The sequence below is a fragment of the Salminus brasiliensis genome, chromosome 9, assembly GCF_030463535.1.
Source record: "Salminus brasiliensis chromosome 9, fSalBra1.hap2, whole genome shotgun sequence".
Taxonomy (NCBI): domain Eukaryota; kingdom Metazoa; phylum Chordata; class Actinopteri; order Characiformes; family Bryconidae; genus Salminus; species Salminus brasiliensis.
In genome coordinates this window covers 12,821,053-12,840,662 of record NC_132886.1, presented here as the reverse complement: position 1 = coordinate 12,840,662, position 19,610 = coordinate 12,821,053, and the positions used below count along the sequence as shown (strand labels likewise).

Sequence of the window (19,610 nt, the reverse complement as noted above, 5' to 3'; positions counted from 1 at the left end):
AACGGAGGATATGGGCCCTGTAACACTCACCTCCCACACACACCATCTACTGTCGGCCCACACACTGATCTATTGATAGTTGACCTGAAAATTTCCATATGTCATCGGTAGTGACCTCATAGCCAGCACGGAAAGCAGTCACACCATGTCCTGACACCCACAGTCTTGTCTCCAATCTGAGCTTGTACGGTCTTGTCTAAAATTACCCATTTCATTAGTCACGGGAGCTTTGCAATTTGTATAGTGGAACCTGTTCTGATTAAATTATTTTGACTGGGGTTTTTTATGTATGGCAAATTGTGGAGGAGGATTATGTTGAATTAATGTGAAATGTGTGGGGACCAGGAGAGCCGAAACAGCAGGAATTCCATGTTTGAAATCCCCGGGGGAGTAGGGGGGACTAGGGGGGTAGAGTGCAAGGCTGATGATCTCACCATAGACATGAACTAAGGCACTTCACTTATAAGGGCTTAGAAGTATAATTATCTAACATGCGGAACAATGTGCCGACCTCTAAGACTGCTAAACCCTGAATAGCGGAACGTACGGCATGGATTCTACCACACGGAATTGCAGAAGTGTAAGTAGGAAGGCTGAGGGCATAAGCTAATGTGGGGTATAATGTAACATATTTTTATCTGGTTAAAGAGGTTCAGGTAGAACATGCTTAAAGCCATCTTCTGGAATTCCCATAGCAACGCCTTCTGCAAGCTTTTACAGCAACCTGACAGACGTTTCTTGAAATGGATCCTGAGGCCTGCTACTCTACCATCAGAAGTGGTTTTTGATTACTTTTTTTGAGTGTTTTTGAGGCCACAGAATTCACACACATCTTTTTGGTCACCCTCTTGGTGGTTGTAATACAGTGCTGCTTTGCAGCATATAAACAGCTCAGAGTGGAAGCAAGTCAGGCTAAAACACAGCCAGTCATTCCAATGGACACGGTTCCTCTGCCCCACAACCCTCAAGCTGATATTTGGTACCGGGCATGATGACGTTAGGATGTATCTGGTCAAGAGCATCTCATTCTAGAGGCAATGCTTTTCTATGGAGATTATACAAGCCATGTGTGAGCCAATCGAACACCTATGTCATGCACCAATGTGTGCACCTCCAAATAGATAATTGTCATGCTTGCCCCTGTAGTCATGTCTGTCTTCTTTTGTGTTGCCATTGTGTTGTTGTGTTGTAACAAGGGGGGCGTGGTTACAAAGGAGACACTGGTGGAAACACTAATGGACAGGTGTGTCTTGTCTGTCCTGTCCATACCTGTCCATTAGTGTTTCCACCAGTGTCTCCTTTGTAACCACGCCCCATGTTTCTCCCAGGTGTTCCTCGTTATCCTCTGTACAAGTACCCCTTTGTTTCCGTCGCGCCTGGTCTGGTCTTGTGCGTGTGCAAATGTGCAAATGTGCATGTTTCTGTGTTTGTGTTCACGGTCACGGTCACGCCAGTTTATGGTTTGTTGGCTTGGCCTGTCTGTTAGTTTGGTAGTTTGAGTGCTTGTGTTGGCTTGTTTCTGTGTGAGTCTTGTATTGTTTTATTTATTAATCCTAGTGCTTGCTTTGTTTTGTTTATTAAATAATATCCTGCGAGTATGTCCACCTCTGTCTCCGAGCGTGACAAACCGTGACAATAATCTGATGAATCAGTGGGGGTTTCTGGGTACTCAGGTGGGTGGATGGCTCGCTCTTTCTCTACATCACCTCAGTGTGATGCTGTCCAAACTTGACGTTGGCTAGCCAATGCAACAGAGCTGGGTACCCAGCCACGTTGGCTCCCTGGAGATGCACTGGTGCACTGGTGGCCGGTTGCGCATGTGTTGCAAGAAGCATGTGCCAGTCCTCACCCTCTTAGTGTCGGGAGCATTACATGTGAAAGAAGGGAGAGTACTAACAAGTGGGTTGGAAAATTGGCTACGGAAAATGTGGGAAGGAAAATTGGGTAAAACATTAAAAATAGATATATATAATAAACATGTCTGTTTAAGACCTGCCTTCTCGCCGCCACTACTGTGGCTGTACCTACATCAAACATTGGTCAAACACAGACAATTAACCACAGCCTAAAAATATCTAAATGTAAATAAACAAGTGAACTGTAAATGTTTATTTAAGTCCCTCCTACCTTCACAAACTCACTGCCATGGTCCTTCAACTTGGACGAAAAGCCCCCCAGCCTCAACATCCTAACTACGATGGACGTCCATGTGTCCCCAAAGTCCTCTTTTTTTGAACCAAAATATGGTCACCCTACTTATGTGTGCACTGTTTTGTTGATCTTTGGTCAGTAGTTGAAACACTGTCTCTAGTTTTAGGGTTTCTTTTTAAAGAGACTGTTAATACTAAATCGTAGTAGAATGAAACCCATACTCTCAACCCAGTAATCAAAACCTACTTCTACTGATAAAGATCTACGTACCTCCACGGTAGAAAAACAATCCTCAATATTAATTTCAAGAAATGTCTGTCAGGTTGCTGTGAAAACCTGACGCGGCAGGCGTTGCTATGGGAATACGAGAAGATGGCTCTAAAGCATGTTCTACTTGAACCTGCTTAACCAGGTAAAAATTTACATTACCCTGTCTATTAGCTTATGCCCTCAGCTCTCCTACTTACACTCCTGCTATTCCATATGGTAGAACGTATGCCTTTCGTTCTGCTACTCGGGAATTGTATGTAAATAGCAAACAGGTCAAGCACAGGGATCTGAGGGCCAGAATCTAGGACATGCTCACATTCCTAGGCCCAAAAAGCCTTCTGTCTACAATGCTGGAGAGAAACCACTTAATGGGTGCTCCAATATAATAAATGTTCTAGAAACAACTTTGGTATAGTACCTTTACCCATATTTCACCATATTTCTCCCCTTTTCAGTGTAAACATGGTGGTTTTCAACCTTGGATGCTGCTCATGTAAGCAGTTCCCATACCATCACAAGCCTGGTGAGGTTTGCTCTGCCCACATAACTTTAAACAAAACTGTTCATTCAACACAGCCACCTAGAGAAATATTGCCAATAGAATAGGACTGTCTGGATCAGATAAACATGAACCTATTGGCAACATGTCTAATGCCAGGCGTGGGCTAGAGTGGTATAAAGCTCCTCAGCATTGGGCTGAAAAGCTGTGGAGTGGAACTGTGTTCTCTGGAATGATGCTACTCCATCAAGTACATTTGCCATGAGTTGGGAAGTTGGAGATGAGGTGGGGTGGTGGTCATCCAATATCCTGATCAGATCATATTCTCACAGCAATGCTCCAAAATCTAGCAAACCTTCCCTGAACAGTAGAGACAGTTCATCCAAAAAAAACAATACAAACATTTTTAATACCATTGATTTTGGAAGATGCAAAAAATGAGCAGGTGTCCCAATACTTTTGTCACAATAGTGTAGAATTCTTTCCTTTTTGCTTATTTTGTATGACACCTGTATTCTAGCTGTGCAGTTTGATTTCCCTGTTTAAGCACACCAATTAAACCTTGTAATTAACAGCTGTGTTTAATCAGGTGTGTTTGAGCAGCAAAACCACCAAGCTGCACAAGAATTCATCCCTCCAGGAATGAAACTCCCCACCCTTGCAGTAGGTAGGTTTACATTTTTTATTAAAATGACTTAGATTACTGTGTTGTTACTCACCATACAGGATATTGATGAGTGAGATGGGCATTACCAGGATGCCAACCAACATGTCTGCAACAGCCAGAGAACGCAGAAAGAAGTTTGTTGCGTTCTGCAGCTTCTTCTCCAGCGACACGGCCAGAATGACCAGAATGTTCCCTCCAATTGTCAGCAAGATAATCACCAGTATAAGCAGCGCTGGCCAGTTCTTCTCTTTTATCACCTCCTTGGCTACAGCCTGAGTGGACGCTGATGAGGAAGAGAAGTTGGCACCTGGCTCAGTCCAAGACAGGCTCTGGTTTAGGCTTATGGTGGTGTTCCCAGGTGAGATCATCCACCCGCCAATATCCAAAGTGGCAGTGGTGGACCCAAAGCCACCCAGAACCGGCCCTCCAGGAGCCCCCATCATTAGAGCAGCTGCAGTTCCTTAGTGGGGGACCCTCACCAGCAGAATGGGGGCTTGAAACTCCTTATGGGACTCCTGATAAGATTTTAACGATCCACTGGCTATGCTATGTGAAGGTAAAGTCTACAGAATTAAGCTTATCCATCGTGTTTCGTGCTCTTGTCCTTGCAGTCTCATTCTTGGAGGCAATATCTGAAAAACACAGAGATAAACACAATCAGCAATGCAGTTGTGAGTAAACAGTCTGACTGAATAGTAGTCTAGTCTTTCCTTCTGCTTCAGTTAAAAAACAGCCATGACTTCTGTCTCCGAGTTTCACTCAGTTTCTGCAGAAGTACATTAAGGTCCACTGCTGTTCGCAGAGGAGGTTCAAATAGAGGAACCATGAAATCACACCTATTACACAAATGAGCCCATTTACACCAGCCTAGTGAAGGTTAATAGAGTTCGGCAGGTTAAAATGATACAAAGTAGTCTACTACCCCACTGGCCAGTCTCACCTCGAGTGTGTAAGTTATAGGGGGCGCTAATTCCTGGAACAGATGAGGGTCGCATTCCATTTAATTAGCAGACAGTCATTCAGGAGGACTGTCAGAGGTAATGTCCATATTGGAATGATGGACAAGTAGCTAATTGCCCTTATGCACAGCTGGTCATTACGCTCCCATTCAGCATGATCTAATAAGCTTCCTCATAATGCTATCATTGTAGCAGAGCTTTTGCCAATACGTCAAGATATGAGGTATAACATTCAACGACGCCTTATCGCTGGTCTGGCCTTGATAAAGTGCATTGGATTCCAACATTCAGTTAGAAGAAGAGGCTTAAAATGAGCATATACCTGGATTATGATAAATGTATTTTGTAAATTGAGCCATGCATGCTAAACTCCACTCATTATAACTCCCAGTTGTTCCCAGTGGTGCACATAGCAATTAGGCAAGTTTCCTAAATGGGTCCTCAGTGAGCCAATTTTTCTTTTTCCAAAAAATGTCAGTGAATGACATCCTACAACTTCCTGCCTCTTGTTTTGTCTTCATTTCTTTGTCTTTTTTTTCATGCGCCTTCGCTCTATCCAGAGAATGAATCTCCATCTATTGTACAAAGCAGACATGTACAGAGGGGCTCATAGAACACAAGGGAGACGAGGGAATAAAAAATCAATTTCGCAATGTCAAACAGGCTGGTTGTAGTTTCACCGATAAACGCTGGTCCACAAAACTTACCCTATAGACTCAAAAATATGACAGTGCTATTTATTAAATATAAACATGGGAAACTCTGTATTAACTCTGCCCTCCACAGACAATGCAGAGTCCCTCACAGGCCCTCGGGGATGATTTAAAGCTTTTGGAAGTGTTTTTCTGCATCCTCCACCTGACAAAAAACAAAAAACGTCTCTGCGTTTTTCCCTTTTTACTATATTGTTCCTGTTGCCCACTTATCCTTTTGCCAAAGTCACTGTACTGAAGGGGTGAGATAAAGCAAAAACAACAGCGGCTCTAAAATAAATAAATCACTACAAAATAGCTTCTCTTTTGCCCTGTGGAACAACTTATAAGTTTCAGTGTATAAAACTCACCAGAGTTCCTGTTCAAAGGTGGCTATTAATCTCTCTGGTGGCAGTTTCAAGTCCCATTATAAAGAAAGATAACATCTCATAGGGGACCAAGCACTTTCTGTTTCTGCTCTAACCACTAACCAATAAGAAACACTAGCTTTTTCTAAATGCCGCAGAAATGGCCTGAGGTAAAATTGAGACTAAGTGTTTGTCCGAATGTGTGTGTGCAAAAGATTGGATGTACAGTTATAGCTGTCTGAGGTAATGTGTGTAAGGGAGTCCCAGAGAATTTGAGCAAAAAATGTGTTTGTCCAGCTAAAGGGAATCAGGGAGTAGTCTTTAGGACGATGAAGGTCATTGTAGGTTAACACTTCTAAGTGCGAATGTATCTAACCTGGCTTCTTCTCAAATGTCACAGACTCTAGTATCAGTGAGGATGGTGTGTGGGTGTCCAGCTCTCTTTTCAGTACAAAGACCCTGTTTAAAACTGGTCACTTCATGTGACTAGTATCTGGATTTAATCCTGATAAGATTTTAGCCCCGTGTTTACACTCAATAGTCAGTCAATAGTCAATACTCAGTGTGTCCACGGTTAATCAGACTGAAATCAGATTGCTGTGTGGGATGGAATATGCAAATCCGCTCATTGCTCAGCTGTTATTACTGGTGTTTCAGTTGTACCGGGATGGATTTTGGTTGTTAAATGTGTCTTGGAGGAATGGATGTGTTTAATCTGCCATAACGTGGCTCAAATACGTCTCAGAGCACCTCCTAAAGTGCGTTTATATTTTTATGTGCATTTTACATTATTAGTTTGCATGTTTATGTGGTTTGGCCTTATCCAGGTCCAGATTAAGACACATGAACTGACCGGGTGTAAATGTGGTCACAATGTCCTGACTATTTTCTGTCATTTGTAACTGCTTAGTTTCAACTTGGCTGTAGTCTTCTGTTGGCACTACTATACTTACACATTTTATATATGCACACACACACACACACACACACACACACACACATATATATATATATATATATATGATTATCTTTTTGTTTAATAAATTTGTACATAATATAGAGTTCCATACCTGGCATCCTGTTGTTTATGTATAAACCATGGCTCGACTTGACTTATACCATGCAAGCAAGCTCTGCAGCTTTTGTTTAAAGTTACTTTTTCAATTTTTAAATCATTTTCATCACATCTCATTTATTAAGTAAAACATGCAAGTGAAATTGTGGAAGTATGCTCAGTCTGGGAGTAGCACAGCATCACCAGTTCTAGTAGGGAGCCAGCCAACATGCTCATGAAGAGGCTCACAAGGGTGGAACATGGGCTAGGGGGGTTTTAGGTAGACATGGGCTCTGAATGGGTTTGTACATGTACTGTTACTAAGACCATCGTTGCCAGCCCAATCCCACATGGGTCAACCCAGATGGGTACACCCAGTGTTCAAACCAGATGGGGCCCATTTTTAACCCCTCCTGGTCGCATCACTGACATTGGTGGCATTCATATGTAGGGCCAACATGAAACCCTTGGACATAACCTTTTGGTTCCCAGTTAGGCCCAAATTCTTTGCCCAAGAATATCCAGTCAGTCTTGAGATTTTAATTTACCACTATTTAGTTGTTGACTTACTTTTCTTAATACTAGGCTACCTGTCAGGCCATTGTTCATCAAATTATAAAAACTATAAAATTATCAAGTTATTTTGGTTCCTGAGGTCAGGCAAAGTTTCAGCAACCCAAAAAGGCCAAAAGCAGCACTTTGTCTGAGAAGAAAGAAGGGCTGAATATTTTAGCAAAAAAAAAAAAAAAAAAAAAGTTAATTAATTAATTTAATTTAATGATAATGCAAATGAGACTCTGAAATGAGTTCTGGTTGCCGTCCTGCAGCGCTGCCCTGTTAAAACAGTTTGAGCAGCAGCAGATAAATAGAGGAAAAAATAACTATTTCATGGTTTCTTTGAGGGGTGTTTTGTATTCGCTGTTCATGCTGAGTACCAAAAGAGGATTCATCCTACAGGTGTGCTATCACATACTGCAGCCTGGATACTGTTTTGATAATTTAAGCGTATTTTGTGTAAGCTGCCTGAATTTATTGTCAGGTGTGTGTGTGGTCCTAGAAGCCCCCTGTACTAGTTGTACTAGTTCCATTCTCTAACACACCACCTTCCACTAGTTGGATCAGGTGTGTTGATCTGAGGAAAGCACCCGGATCCCCAGCTCTGATACATCAGCCAACAGACGCCTGTGCCGGCCAGCATCACGATGGGTGTGATGACGGGAGAAGGTACCCTCTGCCCACCCAGAGATAGCATGTCCAATTGTGCCCTCACAGGCTCCGGCTGCTCATGGCGAAGCAGCATGACCTGTGATTTGAGTTTGCTATCCTTTATAATGGTGTCGTTCAAAGATCCATTTGAAGCACCTTTATTTTCATGGATATTGTATGTGTACAACCATACAGCCTACACACTGCTGTAAGTAAGTGTGTGTGAAGCTCAGTGTGAATGTAACAAGACAGTTTATTAAACTGAAGTCTTGTAAGAGACACACTTAGAGGTACCACGGCTGATTAAGACTCCTCCTTGATATGTGATATGAATCACAATTTACAATCTCCTTCGCTCTCTGTCTTTCTCTCTCTCTGGCCCGCTCCCCCTCCCTCCACCATTCCCTTTAGACCCTCTCTTTATCTCTTTGCTATTAATAAAGGGAACAAAAGTGCACTTCCACATTTATAAATGCGAGCCTGAATTCCATGGGAACGTAATTAGCTTCTTCAGCAAACAGCAATCAAGTTACTGCCATTTGGAACCAGTCTCTAGTCTAATTAGCATGAAATAGGGGAGCCAGAAAAGCCTGGGAACATTTGGAATGTCTAGGGGGGTGAGAAGTTTATTTGTAGCTTTAGGCACGCATGTGTGGAGCAGAAAATAATCAGAAATAAAAACCTTTTATTAAAACTAGAAAAAAGGTGTTGCATTTCTGCAGTGGATAGTTCCACTGAATTCAAGCGTGTGGATTTCTTCCATCTGTAAGGTTTATTCCATCCAATCCAAGTATGTATGTAGGTTTCTTATAATTAGGGTTTAATGTGCTTTGCTTTGACTGACATATGCACATACATTGTAAAGGCTGGGGCATTCAAGCAATACAGTCCCGAAGTGTGCCAAGAAGACCTTCCTCATGCCATCACACCACTTCCATCAGCCAATAGCTGTTGGTGCCAAATTCTGGCTCTACCATCTGTGTGCATCAGCAGACCAGGCTGCATTTGTCCAGTCTTCAACTGTCCAGTACTGAGCGCCTGTGCTCACTGCAGCCTCGGCTTTCTGTTCTTGGCTGACAGAATAGGAACTCCACATGGCCTTCGGCTGTTGTAGCTCATCCACCCCAAGATTGGACGTGTTGTGCATTCTGGGATGCTTTTCTGCTTACCACAGTCATACAGAGTGGTTATCAGAGTTAACTCTCTGTAGCCTTTCTGTCAGCTCCAACCAGTCTGGCCATTCATCGACCTCTCTCTTCAACAAGGTGCATCTGTTCACAAAACGGCTGCTCACTGAATCATTTTTCTCTTTATTGCACCATTCTGAGTTAACACTTGTGCCAATTTATAGACAGTTGTGTTGAAAATTCCAGGAGATCAGCAGTTATATAAATACTCAGACCAGCCCTTCTGAAACCAGCAATTACGCCACCCTCAAAACCACTGAGATCAAATTTCCCCCCATTCTGATGGTTGATGTGAACATCGCCTGAAGCTGCTGGCCCATATCTACGTGGTTTTATTGCACTGCACTGCTGTCACACGATTGGCTGATTAGATAACTGCATGAATGAGTAGGTGTACAGGCCTTCCGAAGAAACAGTATTGATTTGCAGTGATTAAAATATATACAGAGGAATTAGGGGCATAATTGCTAATTTGAAATGCCTTCTCACACTATGATTGAGATTGAGATGAATATGCTTAAGCTAAAAGGACATAAACATGCCATCGTGCATGTAAGAACAAAGGTTTCCTCAGTTACAAATGTCCTTTCTGGAAGCATATGACAAGTGAGGGCCCCAGTCTCGGCTGTAAAGTAGGGCTCCTGATGCCCCAAGATTTGACATGTCTCTTCTTGGCAGAAATGACAAGAGAAGCTTCTTTTTTAAGGACAGAAATGGAATGGAGATCTCTGATTGTATGGCTTCCAATCTAAGGCCTTTTTCTCAAGAGATAAAAGGGTTAACCCAGACAGAGCAGGGCAGACGGGAAGAAACGTGATTGCTGTTTGAAGAACCAACATTAGGCCTTATCAGAGACTGAGGGAACAAGCCGCTGTGCTCTGCCTCCCGAAGCTCTGAAGACAGACAAAACTGACCTTTTCTCAATGTATTCTTTTATGTTCAGTGATATTAATCAGCTATTTTAAATCAAGGCATTTAAAGACTGTACTGTTCTTATATTTGTATTCTCTTTTTATATATATATATATATATTTTTTTTTTTCAGGAGAAATAGTTTTTGTCAGACCATTTATTAAATAAATCTGGCAATTCTGGACCTCAAGATCTGCCAAATCGCAGACCTTTCACAGCTAAAGGTATTCAGAGCAGAATCATCCATTCATTCAGCTGCTTCTTCATATTGAGTGTGAGGTTAATGAGGTGCTGGCCTCCACAGAGCTGTGCAGAAGCTCTCATTGAAAGCAACGCAAGACAGTCAAAGCAGGGCAGTGTCAGCCAGACCCAGCAGTGCAATCACATGAAGAGATGAGATGTGGGCATAACAGATATAATGGCACACATGCAAACACATAACCACACACACAAATAGACACACCCACAAAAACACTCCATTCAGGGACACATGAAAGAAGGGCCAAGCACATTTGCATGCATACTAAAATTGTTTTGAAAAGCCAGAAGAGAAACAGATAACCCATCTGACTGCAGATCAGTTTGGCTCCAAGCTGGCTAAGTAAAGGAATTTAGCATTTTCCAGAATCTACATAAACACCTTCAAGCTGAAACTTACCCAGTAAACTCCAGGACTTAATTTGGTTAAAGAGGTGCTAACTGCTGACGGTAGATTTACACTTTGGGGGTGGAGAATTTAGCAGGTTTGCAATTAACATACAGTAGCAAGCAAAAGTTTGGGCACCCAGAGGCAAATTAAATGCAAGTAAAATGTAAAATGAATTTCCAAAAGGCATAAAGTAAAAAAATGACACGTTCCTTTAATATTTTAAATGAAGATTAGTTTTTATTTTCATTATTAGTTTTTATTTCCATTATTTCCAATTCTTGTTTTGGGGATTTTCACTCATTCTTCCTTATAAAAGGCTTCTAGCTCTGTGAGGTTCTTGGGCCGTCCTGCAAACGCTTCTCTTTTGAGGTCTAGAACTACACGTTTTCAATGATCTTTAGTTCAGGGGACTATGGGGGGGGGGGGGGGGGGGCATTCCAAAACCTTCAGCTTGTGCCTATTGAGGTAGTCCATTGTGGATTTTGAGGTGTGTTTAATATCATGTTCTTGCTATAGATGCTGTCTACTTTTCATCTTTACCTTTTTTTATTTAGTTATTCATTTATTGTTACAAACTTTGTCATTTTATTAGAATATTTGCTGGTTGCTGGTATTCAATTGAATCCATTCTTCCCTTCTACCTGTGAAATGTTCCCAATGCCACTGGCTGCAACACAAGACAAGAGCTTAGACCAAGAAGCATAATACTATAATTCCAGCCAATCAGCAACAGGGGACATTCATGCTCATGCACATAATAGTGGAGGGGGGGGGGTGTGTATCTGGCACTTGCTAGCATTGTGTTAAACTACAGGCGTGGTCAAAGAAAGATGGCCGAGATACAGCCAAAAAGGAAAAGATCTGACAAATAAAACAAAATGTTCTTTTTGCGAGGGGCGAAGACACGTGTAAATGCTGGTGAGGCGGCCGTCAATGAAAGGCAATATAAATGAATGAGGATGATGCTGTATTCCTGCTGGATAGGTGGGTAACTGACCTATTTTTGCTGTTTTACAGAAATAGTTGTTTTGTCCGGTTGTTTTGTCCGGTTTGCGAATGTTTGTGATGGATAATCACGGCTGGTTTGCTTGCCAGCAGCTGTTGTAGCAACAATTTGCTAACACTAACCTAGCTAAAGGTAATTACTTGACAGGGTGTTTCTCTCTCTGACGTTATATTGTGGTATCATAATTTGCAAAGGGTTTCTGGCTACGATTATTTGGAGACATGTATAATTTGACATGCTAAGCTAGGTAACATGCATCCGTTAGCCAGCCTGCTAAAACCATAGTAGCGATATTGGATGAGTTTGTTAGCCGACACACTATCACCATGGGAGCGATGTTGGACAAGGCCAGTAGCCAACATTTTAACACAGCGGTAGTGATGTCAGATGAGTCCCCAAGCCGGTGTGTTTTGGATGTTGTTTTTGGATGCTGTGTTTGTGTTCACTGTCTTTTGGTCTGCAAGCCCACTGTCTGTGACCTTGGCAATGCACATGCATGAATTTGGAGGGGCGGAGCTTCTTGAGGAACGAAGGGGAAGGGCGTAGTCTGTTTGTTTTGCTGTTGGGTTCAAATATTAGTCATTCTCCAGAATTGTGCTTACCGCCTTTAGTTACTTTCAGTCATGTGATCAGCGCTAAGAAACCCCCCATATTTATCTTTCTTTCCATCTGTTTCTGGCAGCAGCATGTTTATTTTTATATATGTTGCAAATTTGACATTTCACCACAAAATAAAGAACTGGCACATCAAGAATAATCATTTAGAAGCCATAATAATCTTTATTTTAGGCTAGAACTGAGTTGTTATTAAATTATGGAGAAAATAATGAAGTATTTTGTCACAGTAATTAAAAATCATAAGGTGTCAAACATTCTGCACAATCTGGCATACCACTGCAGAAACATGTGGCGTTGCCCAGATGGGCTTTCCTCAATTAAGAGTCTAGAGTTTTCCCACAGACAAAAACTACTTAGACACTAATATGGGGTCGACACTACACATGACTTCAGAAGTCTACAAAAGTGTGCCTGTATAGAAAATTATACCTGTTTTTTTTGTTTCCAGAATTATGAGGATAATTCTTTTTTCTCAAAAGCAGCTTTGCAGAAAAAACTGTTGGAATTTTCCACAGACAACTCATCAACTTTCAGGGAACTTTTAGTGAAAAGAAGTGTGAACAAACTCGCTAGCTCTCCAGCTCCCCAACCTTTCCTACAGCAACCCCACATAAGCTTTTACTACTGCACACAAATGACCTCCACCTGAAATAGCAGCACCCGAACTATCCCCACAGTGGCCTATAAAGAGATAATGACAAAGAGGGCAAATTAGAAAATGAGCTTAATGCTTCCTCCTGTAATAGTGGAGGGTTCCATTTCAGTAAAGTAAACCCTGGTCCTAGATCAGCATATAAAAAGGCCAAAGTGTAGCAGTTTTAATTATAGTGCCTTCAATTCAGGGAGCGCTGTATGTTCTAGAGATCAAGGAGGTGTTGGATGTTAGCACCATCACATTGTTAACACTATCTCAGGGCCCTCTTATACCTACATCAAGCTTTCAGCAGAATACAAGCACTTCCAGTTGAGATAAGGCATGTATAGTTAATGCCAGTTAATTCCAGACCTTTTCTGGCTGTGGGCATTGCAGGGTGTACACTATTCTATTTTCGGCCTGACTTTAACCCTGATTTGCTTCTTTTGACAAATTTTATAATCAAAAATTTGAGGAGGATCTGGTGAGAAGAAACAAGTCAGTCTGTAATCCTTCAGATCAAGTTCCCAAGTGATTGGAGGTGAAGGGCTGCTTTTCACTTCTTAAATACTCTCAAATGTGCAATTTCTTTAAAAGTATATATCTTTGTCTATAGTGGCATCTGTCAAGACGTAGATGACTAGGTAGTAAGTGAACAGTCAGTTCTTTATGGTTATATGTTACCAGCAAAAATGGGCAAGCAGAGGGAGCCACTTTGGCAAGGCCTCAGAACATCTCCAAAACGACTGTTATGCAGTGGACAGTGCCTACGAAAAATGGGCCCCATCGCCACGGCCCACCTTAATCTCATATGGGTCCCATTTAGGCACTGTGCAGTGTACAACACAGATGGGGCACATGTTTAACCCCTTTTGGTCCCATCACTGACCCTGTTGGGGATCATATGTGGGGGCAAACATAGGCACAATATCTGGGTCAATATTAGGCAGGTGGTATTAATGTTATGGCTGATCAGTGTATATAATAACCAGAACTTTACTATTTCACTCCACCGTGTCAGTTCATAGTAAAAAAAAAAGTCCATAGTAAAAAGTGTATTTTACATTTCTTGTGTTTTGCTTATAAATATAATGTACTAGATAAATAAAGATGATTATTATTATTATTATTTGTAGTAGTAGTGCTGCTTCATAAAGAACTAAAATAGCAATAATAAGAAGAACCCATCATATTTATCGTGCCATTTATTAATCTTTTTTTTCTGTTCAAAAAATACAAAATAATATGATTGAGGTAGGTGGAGGACCTGTTCAGACATGTCCAGAAACAGCTCTGGCGAGCATGATAAAGTAAAAACATACAAATTATGTCAACTGTGATTCTAACTAACTCTTGGAGGCAGGAAGGAGTGGGTGGCAAAGCTTAACTCAAACCGTTTCACCTAGAGCTCAATATATTGCTGGAGACAGATGGTGCGTTGGGTGGAAAACACACTGCGTTGTTTTTCAGCCTATAGGACCCATAAACCCATGTGACTTTGGGTCACATATACTGTAAAAGCTCTGCCCTGGATAGAGGCCATCCATTTCTGATGATCTTAGACCAATTTGTAGTTTCGGTTTTCGGTGAGGATTTAGGTGTAGATGGGGGAAGCTTATTCTGGAACATTTCTAAATCCCATGTTTTCCAGGGACAAGGCATTGTGGGATCTATAGGACTGGTAGTCTTGTGGAGCCAGACATGATATCGTAATGGGAATACATGTCTGAGGACCATCGTGAAGGAGAGAACATGGAGAACATTAGGGTACAAACCAATTAGAGTTAAAACCAAAAGGCAAAACTAAACAAAAAGATCATCTGTAGAGAATAAAAAATGTAACCATGGCTGTATCTGCATCTCACATAGGAGGTATATGGGCTAGGTGAGTTCCAGGTGGACATGGGCTTCGAGTGGGTTTATACATGTATTGTTGCTGAGACCCAGTTGTAGCCCACCCTAATCACACATCTAGGTCCTATGTGCAATGTGAAACCTAGAATAGGCCCGTGTTTAATCCCTCCTGGTCCCATCACTGACCCTGGTGGAGATCCATTTGTGAAGCCAACATGGAATATATGGACAAAACTTTCAGGTTCCCAGTTGGGCTAACCATAAAGGCCCCAAATGGACATGTTTTCTGGCTACTCACCTCCTATAGTAGTCTACAGAGGGAGATTTAAACTAGAAAAAATACCTTCTGATGATGTTTACTGACGGTAGAAGGAACGCTTTAAGACTCGCTTACTGCAACCATATAACTGAACAATGGAGAGAATGGGTTATTTAACATGCTGGGGTGACAACAAGCACCAAAATTCACAACATAACCATCTGGCCATTTACCTCTACTGATTTTTTTTGGACTAAAAGAATGAAAGGTCTCTAGCATTCATTTTGTTCTGATTAAGGACAGAAACATTGCTTTCTTTACATTTTGCTCTATTCTATATGCCAGTGATACAGCTTTCAAATATCTGTAGTCCACTTTTTTTAAAGTGCTGAACAAAATGATTCTGTTGAGTCCTAACATCCAATCCATAATTTACATAATTTCCTCCTGGAAAATGGAGAAAAACAACACCTTTGTATATTTTGCAGACACTTTTATTCAGAGAGGTAGGTAATTGGGATTCACAGTGTCCAGTGTGCTTGCCAATTCCGCTGGCTTTAGCATTTGCTTCTCATATTTTCCCGATCCAGGAATACTGCACTTGGTAGGCATTCTTTTGTTTTGTCTTTTTCTTAATTTCTCCCCAATTCACCTAGCTAAGGACTCCTCTATCACACAGTGCCACCAGTGCTAAGAGGGTGAAGGGTTGCATGAGCGTCCTCTGAGTTACATGTAGCAAGCCAACTGCACCTTTTTAATCTGTTGCTTACGCAACATCACTGGACAGCTAAACATGCTTTAAAGAGAACACTAACCTACCTATACAGTTAGCCCACACTGGCTAGCAGCACAATGAGCTATGGAGGAAGAGGAAAGGCTGCCCTACCCTACCTGGGCTTAAGAGATCAAGCCCAGTTGTGTATCATCTCCTGATGAAACAGCCTTCTTGTCCTCTGATTCCACATTGGCCCCACATATGGATGCCCACCAGGGTCAGTGACGGGACCAAGAGGGGATAAACATGGGTCCCATTTGGGTTGTACACTGCATACGAGCCTAGATGGAACTAGGTGAGATTATGGTGGGCCGTAATGGTGGGCCCCATTTGGGAAGCCCAGCTGGGTCACAGTAAAAAAGCATGTACACCTAGGCCATGTCCCACATGAGCATGTTGGCTGGGAAACGTACAATATACTTGCATAATGCAAGCTGGGAAGTGAAGAAAATGTTGATTAATGAAAATATACAAATCATTCAATCATTATCAAAATGCTGTGCTGAAGAATACTGTGTAGACCAACTTTAGCTGGTAACTGGTTTCAGAAGGTCTACATTGGTCCTTGATAGTAGAGGTGGTTAAAAAGCTGGTCATCCAAATAAAAAGGCCCACCCTAAGCTGTTAAGAAATCTGGCTTAGCTACTGACCAGCATAACATGAGCAAGGCCCTTTACCCTCTCTGCTCCCCGGGCGCTGGAGTTGGCTGTCCACCGCTCTGGGTGTGTGTGTGTACTCACTGCCCCTAACACATGTGTGTGTGTGAGTGTGTGTTCACTACCAGATGGGTTAAATGCGGAGGACACATTTCGCTGTACACTGTACAGTGACAAATACGTGCACCTTTACCTTTTACCTTTTTTACATGTTTTCAATTGAGTTTGATGGTTTAGCTGGTCTAGCCGGTCTATCTAACCAACTTAACCAAGCTGGTTGACCAGTTTGGTCAAGCTATTCATGCTAGTCGACCACCTTGGTCATACTGGTCTACCACCTTGGTCATGCTGGTCAGACAGTCCATGCTGGTCAACCTGTAAGTCATTTACAGTGGTAGACCATCAGCTCAACTATGAAACATCAAAAATAAACACAAGAGCCAGTTTTTTGAACAGGGAATATAATGAATGCTAGTTTATGGCTGGAATACCCCTGGAACAACATGGCTCATGGTGGCTGTCTGTGACCTTTGCCACTCACAGTTAGCTTCACCCTACCTATAAAGGAAATGTGATGCAGACACTGTTTTGTTAGTTTGCAGGATGTTGCCTGGCCTGTGTTATTGATTATAGTCTGGACATTAAAAGTGCAGAGATTGGAGGAATTTGGTAGTAGGTTTTAGGGACTGTCACAGTTGTTCTGTTAGCTTTCAAACGCCATAATGTTTAGTGACTCTGCTGTGACCTTTATCTTCATAAAACTGCACATTCCAAGTGCAAAACAATAAACAAACCAAGAATACATTTATTTATAAGCTCAAGCTTCTGAACTATGGCACTGAAATTCACTGTGAAATAGGTTTGCGGGCGATGCTCTGAAAACCGCCGTAGTGTTTATCAGAACAATCTCTGGGTTTAGTGGCAGCCTTTTGAAGTGGCAGTGAAAAAGATGCCCGTTACAAGTTTGTCTAATCTGCACCTGAGTATGAAAGAAATTCCAAAAAAAACGCAAAACATTTCGATTAGTGTGAAAGGGCACCTGTAACCAACTGCACTTTGTTTTGAAGTGTCTAAGAAACTAATTTCACAGTTTATTAAAAATACAAAATGATGTCAAAAAGCATGACAGCATCACAGGAGTGCTGGAGCAACTTATCATAGTTACAGCACCTACCGCTGTCTAGGAAAAGCCTTTTTAGTACCTCTAATTATATAAGCAGCATGTGTTTGAGTCAGCAGCAAATACAAATAACACAGATAATGATGGGAAATGAACATAAACCAAATAATGGTGACAAATAGCAAGAACAAATTTTCCGTCTGAGGCTAAACAGATGCCTGAGCCATGTGTGCCTGCCTGCACATTTTAGCAGTCTCTGCGTGGGACAGTGATTTGTAAATTAAATATGTACGCGCTGTTTCAGTCTCCCAGTGAGAGCGTGAATGTGGGGTGGGTCTTTTGTGCCATTTTGGCAGAATCTGAGAAGCATGGTGATGGTAGATTTGGCCCTGTTTTGGCTTTGGATGGATTACAGGACTTCTGTTATCTAAAGCTGTGCTGAATGCAATCCTACTGCTAGCTGCTCCAACTCATGCTCCAATTCACCAGGCCTCCTCCGATCCACTGTCGCGCATATGCAGTCGTACCTGGGAATGTGCAGTTAATTTTCCAGGATAGTATTTGAAAAAGGATAAAGGATAAAGGTGCACGTATTCATCACTGTACAGTGTGGACTGTACAGCGAAATGTGTCCTCCGCATTTAACCCATCTGGTAGTGAATACACACTCACACGTGTTAGGGGCAGTGAGTACACACACACACCCAGAGCGGTGGGCAGCCAACTCCAGCGCCCGGGGAGCAGAGAGGGTAAAGGGCCTTGCTCAAGGGCCCAACAGTGGCAGCTTGCCGAGCCCGGGAATCGAACCCACAACCCTGTTATCGATATCCCGGCGCTCTAACCGCTGAGCCACCACTGCCCAGGAGTGGAACATGCTCTGGAAGCTCATGCCTAAGTAAGGGTGCTGTTACTGTGGCATTATTTCAAGTAGACAAACCAAGTAAAGGTCTTAGCAGGGTTCCTTTCAATGAACGTCCAGAAGTGCAGTAAGAGAAAATGATAAGAAATCAGTGTTCCCATCAACTTCTGTCATGCACAGATGACATGATATGTTGGGCTGAGAGGACAGTGGCTCATTTAATTAGGGCTAAAGTTGCAGACCCAAATTACTGTCACCCAATAAATGCTTGTGAACATCACCACAGCAAACAGTTCTGAGACATTTCATTGCATCTGGATTGTTTTATGAACATTTTCAAAGTTATTAAACACAAGTTTCTACACACTTCTGACCTACTGACCTTACCGGAAAGTTCCTGATATGTATAATTGTCATTCATGCCCCTATTCACTTTATTTTCCATACAATGAGTAGTATAATATATACTATAATAGCCTTCCAAAGAATGGTTATGGTTTATGGTTGAAGACGCTAAATTTAAAACACCCACCCAAACTTCCATATGTCTGCTCTTACTGTTTTGTGGAGGGGTAACCAACACCAATACATCCTTACCCAGAGAAATGGCTTGGTTAAGAGGCTCTGGATGAAACAAATGCGTTCGGTCACCTTTAAGACTAACCTCTTACACGACAGTCTCACAAACACCCAACGCGTCCGCTTCACCGGAGCTTCGTAACCGACTTCCCCCTCCACAAAAAAGTGAGAACTGATGTATGGACGCTTGGGTGGATGTTTTAAATTTAGATTTAATCCTCTTCGTCTTTGGATACGGTACCCCACAAAACTCTGGTTGTGTTGTGTTGTGTGTCTGCTCTAGCTAGCTCTAAATAGCCTGAAAATAGTCAGAACCTGTTGGGTTAGCATAGTTCGGTACTTTATGATAAGTGTCCGCAGCAGCAGCCTCTGCTGTCTTAAGTCTGATGGAAACTTCAGCCATCTGATAGTTCAACCTTCTGATAGAAACTTGAACACGACACAAGCAAAAACCATGTGATACGGAAATTCTTAACATAAAGGCGTTGTGAAAGGTGAACAGTATCAAAACGTTTTAAACGAAGGAGCCTTTAATTGGCAAGATTTCAGAATATGATATTAGCTGTAATATAGTAGCAATGTTTTATTCGTGTGATTTGTTTTGACTGTTAAAGGTGTAAGATCCTTCAGGAACAT

The 19,610-nt window shown here is 42.0% G+C and overlaps 1 protein-coding gene across 4 annotated transcripts in view; it reads right to left on the bottom strand.

Annotated features, from left to right (window-relative positions):
- htr2cl1 (5-hydroxytryptamine (serotonin) receptor 2C, G protein-coupled-like 1) overlaps positions 1-19,610 on the bottom strand; it is a 144,532-nt gene that overhangs the window by 28,001 nt on the left and 96,921 nt on the right. For all 4 annotated transcript variants that reach the window (XM_072687472.1, XM_072687474.1, XM_072687473.1 and 1 more), the window contains one exon: positions 3,640-4,219. In XM_072687472.1, coding sequence (XP_072543573.1) covers positions 3,640-4,030 — 391 coding nt within the window. In that variant the 5' untranslated portion in view covers positions 4,031-4,219. The remainder of the gene's footprint in view (positions 1-3,639; positions 4,220-19,610) is intronic.